Source organism: Amphibalanus amphitrite, unplaced genomic scaffold (assembly GCF_019059575.1).
Source record: "Amphibalanus amphitrite isolate SeventyFive unplaced genomic scaffold, NRLGWU_Aamphi_draft 000064F_arrow, whole genome shotgun sequence".
Lineage (NCBI taxonomy): Eukaryota > Metazoa > Arthropoda > Thecostraca > Balanomorpha > Balanidae > Amphibalanus > Amphibalanus amphitrite.
Window position 1 is genome coordinate 1066132 of NW_024881560.1, and position 6879 is coordinate 1073010.

Consider the following 6879-nt stretch of genomic DNA (forward strand, 5'->3'; position numbering starts at 1 on the left):
AAACAGCAGAAGGCAGGAACAATTGCTATGCTGCCGAACACAGGAATATTCATTCTTCAACATCTAATAGGAGCATTCATAACCCATGCAATGCACTTTTCCTGCGGTCTTTAGGCTGCACAGTGCAATCGTAACCGACAATAGTTCCTAAAAACCGATTGCTTTGACGTCACAAGTCCTTCCAAATAGCCTGCTTAGCCCATATTTCTGCTCCCCTGTGCGTTCTTATTAGTATCTAATTGGTGAACTTTCTTATGGATATATTATGTTTGCAGGGAAAATAAAGCTCTAAGAATCAAAGCTTATCGGTGTCTTGAAATCGTCATTTTATTGTTTGACAAACGGTCAACTGTAACCGATCTGTGTGTATCCTTTGTTGACATTACTCCACAAAGCTCTCTCAGCGCTATCATTTAGTCTTGTGTCTGTTCATTTTGAATGATAAGAATTACGGTCTCTACAAATAAAACCCCTCGTTTGTTGGTCTGCTTTCCTTCAATACCAGTGGACGTCCGATAGCTGCGTCTATTCTGGGCACTGTCACTGGCTTCTGTTTTCTACCATTTCCTGTCCTTTTGGACCCTTATCTGCCGACTGCACTGCGATTACCCTCAGATAAACACTAAAAACGGCGGAAGGTAGGTGTCTTCTCCCCGGGCCACCTAGAAGCATGACAAAACATCGAATGGTCTATCTATGCAGCGACAACGGGCAATGAATTTCTGTGTTATATTATGAATTTCTGTTTCTGTGTTATATAGTCTAGTTGCTCATAGTGGAAATAGGAATGTATGCTCATTAGGTACGAGACGTGAAACACTCGCACGATATTCCTTTTCATGATTTTGTAAAGGCAGCATTCAGCCGGATACATTTGCATGCAACAAATAATCACTTGCGCAGAGACAACTATACAATCAGATGCATTTTACATACCATTATATAAAATAGCATGTCCATGGTGCAAATATTCGTGGAGTTGTATAACTCTGCATTTCGACACCACTAACCGGTAGGCGACAACAGACCGCCGCTCATTCCAGTGTCCTGCAGCCCATCAGGAGCCATGTGGCGCTCCCGTGGCCGTGGCTCGCGGCTGGTGAGCCGGCGGCCGCTCCTATCACCCGCTGCATCTTGTTTGGCACCGACCCGATCAGGCGGCCCTCTCGACCCGAGTGGCCCGCATTTCATGACCCCCGCACCTAATAACCAGCGACGCGGCGGCGATTCGGTGTTTCGTTAGCCGGCCGCGTGCTGCATCCGTGATGGGCCCCGCGGCATAAATTAACACCTTTCTGGGGCGTACATGCGTTCTGACGCCGTTACTCCGCCCTCGGCCGATGATTTACCGCCCGCGGCGAGTGGCGCCCGAGCGAACGGGCCGGGCGCGGGCCGCGGGCCGCTCGTCGGTCCGGGATTCTCGGTGGAGCCACCCACTGATGAGCTCCCGCGGCTCGTTCGTCCCCGCCAGCCGGCGAGGTGTTACTTATGTTTTAGTCATGGCTTTTAAATTGAATCCCCGCCGTTGCGGTATAATTCTCTCATTTATAAGTAAACATAGGGGGCCACAATACCAACACTTGGAGGTGTGAAGCGGCCGCCTGATTGAAAATTCGGCCGCGCGCCTTTTGGGCAGAGCGGCCCATCTGTAATTCAGATGGGCACAAAGATAAATGAAGCCAGTAGATGTCGGCCGAGGTGGGAAAATATGGAAATATAAACATGGAGTACTGGCCGGAGAATGGGCAAACAGTCGACGCTGGGGGTGGGGAGGAGACTGAGGGAGGAGGGATGGGGCCCCTGGGGGCCTCTCTCCGCTCGGAATGGTCCTCTGACAACGTCATCCCGCCCCCACCCTCGCCCCGCCGCCGCCGGGGTGGGGTGGGGCGGGTCGGGTCTGCACGGGAGGGATGGACGAATGCCGGACCGGGGCCGGCAGAGCCACGTGCGAAGAGGGCGGATATCACCTCCAGACAGCACGGCGCCGTGCGAGCTGAGGGGGAAAATCGCAAATAACTGAAACAACTTTACAAATCATCGTCTAAAACTTGTGATGCTTCCCTCACAGAAACGAACTATAGATCGAGAAGTATTTGCACCTAACTCATTGAGAAACTGACAATACAGGTTCGCCGCTCATGACAAGGATGCGACAAAGGTTCATGTTCAGACTTCCACAACCATGCTTTTTACATCCGCTGATGTATCGCATTATGCTAACAAAACTTAATCACCAGGCTCGCTGTACAGTGTACAGCCTTCAATGTATCGAGTAACGCACAGTGTTTATACACGCGGCTGGTCTCTGTCCCGAAATGCAGATACTCGATGCGCTTTATGACGGCACCCTGGTCTGGCAACCATCGCACTGTCATACTCCGATAAGGTTTGTTAGTTTCCGATGTTGTGCATTTCTTGTTCAGCAGGACATATTGAGGCTACAGCGTACCAGCAGCGGGGCAGTGAAATGCCTATACACAGTCCCCATGGGTGAACAACTGCAGGCATGAGGTAGTTGGTCTGTCCGTCCATTCCAGGGTGATCGGAGATTTTCTATCACTCAGAAGAACGGGCTTTTGAAATTGTTCAAAGTTAGCTACACTTTAAAGCACATTAGAGGGGCAAAATTATCCTTGTTTTTCCTTGTCGTCCTCTAAAAAAGCATGTGACTGAAATATTTCGGGTATAGAAATGAACGGAATTATATGTATAACAGTTCAACCGCGAATTTTTGTCAATCACAAGAAGTCCATAGAAGACCATCGCACACTCTCAAGCAGCTGACTCTTTTACCGGACTTTTAACTAACCAGTAAAACGCCTTTTGGGCGAAAAACGAGCGAGCGAGATAGTGAGCCCTGCACGTGCGGAAGGGCGAGAGGGTACATCCAGCGGGCTTGCGCAAAGCACCCTTCTAACCGGTCGCTAGCGGTGTACCAAAATTGAACGCAATCGGCCCAGCCGTTCCTGAGATCTGGAAGCGGCATTCTGCACGTGCGCACGTGCAAACGGGGTCCAAACTGACTTTTGCACGGCACCCTACTAACTGGTCCCCAACCGTGTACCAAATTTGAGCGCAATCGGCCCAGCCGTTCTCGAGATCTGGAAGCGCCCCCTGCACGTGCGCACGTGCAGTAGCACCCTAACCGCAACACATGGGAATGCATTTTTGGTGGGTGCCTACCTGTATGCCAAGTTTCAGCGAAATCGCCCCAGTAATTACCGAGTTATTAAAATGGGAACAAATTTGACACCTCTTATTGTTGTATTTTGCACGTGCGCTGGGGGTGACTCACATGCATCGAGAGTATCCTATTTTTGGTAGAAGGGATGCTGCTACCCACCAAAAATCACCGCAAGTCAATCGCCCAAGCGGCTGCTGAGATATGAGCCTCTCAAAATCACTACTTTTGCAGGACAGCTTGAACACCCTTGACTTTTCACGTGGCACGTGCCACGACGGTCACTGAGGTGTATTAAAAGTAGTCAATTACGGGGTAGAAGGGATGGGGCTACCCAGCAAAAAAGACCGCATGCCAATCGGTCCAGCGGTTGCTGAGATATAAGCCTCTCAAAAGCGTTACAGGCCGGGCCGGGCCGGGCCGGGCCGCTCATACTGAGATTTTCCCCTTATATTGAAAAGACTCGCTTCGCTCGCTGCGCTCGCTCGCTCGTAATTACCAGACTTCTGCTTTGGTACACCAGCTTGATGTCCAGCGGCCACTGTATTTAGCCATTGTGTATACAGACTCGGACGGAGGGCGCAGGCGTTGACGGCCAACACGGGGGGCCGCGGTGGAGGTCCGGCGCGGAGGTCCGGCGCGCAGGGCGAGCCGAGTGTCCGACATGACAGCGGACACAGCCAGAAGCCCAAACATGTCCCTCGGTCGGACGACATTGACGTGTCGGCGCTCGTCAGAGCGTCACGGTGCACCTCGTGACACGGTGTGACAATGCGCGACACATCATGACACGGCCGATTGAAGGCCTCTCTTTACCGTCATCCAGCCCTCAGCGTCTTCATGGGGAGAGTCATGGTCATTGGTCAATTCGGTACAAAAATGAGATGGTGAAAAGCCTGGTGAGGCTACCCAATAATTTAGCTCGTTCCGGGGTTGATGTTCATCACATACGGGCTTAACCAACAGCTTTGTCACATTAAGAGCGAGTAGGTAGCACTAGCAAACCTTCGATGAGAAAGACATGCAAAAATGAGAATTCTTAAGATTAACAATAAATCGAAAGAAGTTTGAACTGTTTCCCTCGTATGCCTTAGGTATACACGTGGGGAAACCTTACTTCCAACGCATATAAGCTTTGTATGCACAAACAATACATTGGATGTGTCCAAAATCCCTTTTAGCGTGATAAGCCTAGGATGCAAAACCAGTATAGCGCCTTTTGGGGCGACTAACGGAGCGAGCGAGGGGGTGAGTCTTGCACGTGCGAAATTTCGAGGGGTACCTCCAGCAAACTTGTGCACGGCACCCTTCTGACCGGTTTCTAGCGATGTGCCAAATTTGAGCACAATCGGCCCAGCCGTTCTCGAGATCTGGAAGCGGCACCCTGCACGTGCGCACGTGCAAAATGGGTCCCAACTGACTTGTGCACGGCACCCTACTAACTGGTCCCTAATCGTGTACCAAATTTGAGCGCCATCGGTCCAGCCGTTCTCGAGATCTGGAAACGACCCCTGCACGTGCGCACGTGCAGCAGCACCCCAACTCTGGCACATGGATATGCAGTGCCTGGTGGGTGCCTATCTACATGCCAACTTTCAGCGCAATCGGCCAAGTAGTTACCGAGATATTGCAACAATTACAAAACTGACACCTCTTCGTTTTGCACGTGGCACGTGCATAAGGGGTCACCCACATACATGGGGAATAGTCCAATACTTGGTAGAAGGAATGAAGCTACCCTACAAAATTTACCGCATGTAAATCGGTCAAGTGGTTGCTGAGATATAAGCCTCGCAAAAGCGTCCGCACGGCCGGCCGGCCGGCCGCTCATACTCAGAAATTTCCGTTAATCTAAGGAAAGACTACGCTCGCTTCGCTCGCTCCGTAATCAATACAGACTTGTCAAAACCTTTCTATTACCTAACTCTGACCTAATATGCCGTCGCGAAGTTCCGTCACACATTTCAACAGAAGACGCAGCCACACAGCACTGCCTGCTGGGGGCGCTGGCGTGCTGGCATGCTCGGTGACCCTTATCCGGTCAGCTCCGGATGGACAGTCACCCTGTGCCCTTCCCGTCATCTCGCGCCTGCTCTGGAGGCCGCCGCTCCTCCCCACAGTCGCGGCTCTGCTGACGGGCCCCCGGCGGCTCTCGCGTTACAAAGCGCCCGCTCCGGAGCGCGCGCGCCGGTCACCGGAGAAGAGGGGGTGGAAGAGAGGGGAGGGGAGGGGATGAGGCGGAGGAGGGGCACCAGAGACACAGCCTGTCGTTCTGTTTATGTGATCGACTGATGCCTGTGTGGCGGCCCTCATTACCAGGAGGTCCGTCTCGCCGGCGTCCGCCTCACATCGCAGGAGGTAGCGGAGGCGCGCGCACGGTCCGGAGCGCAGTGTCCGACCGGTCAGCGGTCAGTCGTCGGCCAGCGGTCAGCGGTCGGTCAGCGTCGGTCGGAGGTCAGGGAGCGGAGCACCGACACCATGAGGGCTCTCGTCCTTCTGGCGGTGCTGCTCGGATCGGCGGCCGGTGAGTTCCGAAAACCGCTGCATGGGTGGTAAATGATCAGAGAGCTATGTCCTCACAGGAAAATGAGCTAGAAGCCGGAATAAGACATTAAAACAGTCAACATACCATACCAATGACTCGAAACACGAATGAAAAATATTTTATCATCGTCTGCTTTCATATGGGTTAATTGCTTATGCACTAGGTAAGCACCTCTTCAATTTTATCTTTTTCTTTCCCAGGTCCATGTCATACCTAATAACGCTTGTACCTAATAACGCTTCACATATATGTAGTTAGCTGAAATTAGTTTAGTTATGCTTGTAATTTATGCTATGTGTAGTAGTTTGGGGGATGTCTCAAGAGGAAACATAATTATGCAATATTTAATTAACATTGCGACGTAATGACATGCTACTGTGTTTGCACATACAACCAACTAATGATTGATTTATGCCAGAAATTAATGACTACAGTCTACATGTGTATTATATTTTTGATCAACTCGAATGCACCTAATCATTTTCTCCGCAAAAAAATATTTGTGTGTTGCATTAAACATCTGAATACAGCAGGCATTCACAATCCACACATTATTTGGCGGTTATCCCAGTACGATTTTCCAACAACCGAAGTCGCGGGTAGTGATCGTTGCCACACCTATCATTTCCTTTCCATTCCCGCGATCAAAGCCTTTTGATCCCTGCCTTCAATTCAATCTACAAAAGTACGCTTTTAGCATTAGCGTTGATCTGTGACGCCAGTCGCTTTATTCGTCACCTTTACTCGGTAAGCACGCTGCAATCTTTTACAGTGTATTGCGTGCCGGTCGGGTCTCACGCACAGCCTCTGCGGGCTCTAATCCGTGTCAAATCGGCACCGCTCTGGCCGCTACAACACCGGCGCACATGTGACTAATGGTGCTCAGTTGGCCGGCTTAGCTCGGCTCGGCACCCTCTTATCGGGATTAGCGGCGCCGTGCGTCGACGCGATGGCCCGATGAAGCCGGCCGTGAGGCGAGGGACGCACGGGGCGGGCGGCGAGCGCGCTCATTTCAGCCGGCACGGCACGGTCGGCAAAAACAGCCAATCGCGGACCGATTTCGGCGCCATGTCAATCCGGTATAAGAGTCACGAGAGAGTCAGAGTGGATTTGACGGCTCCAGTTTCTGTCGCCGCGAACGACTCCTATCAGA

The 6879-nt window shown here is 51.5% G+C and overlaps 1 protein-coding gene across 1 annotated transcript in view; it reads left to right on the forward strand.

Annotated features, from left to right (window-relative positions):
• Positions 1–5498: 5498 nt before the first annotated feature.
• LOC122378718 overlaps positions 5499–6879 on the forward strand; it is a 32903-nt gene continuing 31522 nt past the window's right edge. Inside the window, exon 1 of the mRNA XM_043360155.1 lies at positions 5499–5705. Coding sequence (XP_043216090.1) covers positions 5660–5705 — 46 coding nt within the window. The 5' untranslated portion in view covers positions 5499–5659. The remainder of the gene's footprint in view (positions 5706–6879) is intronic.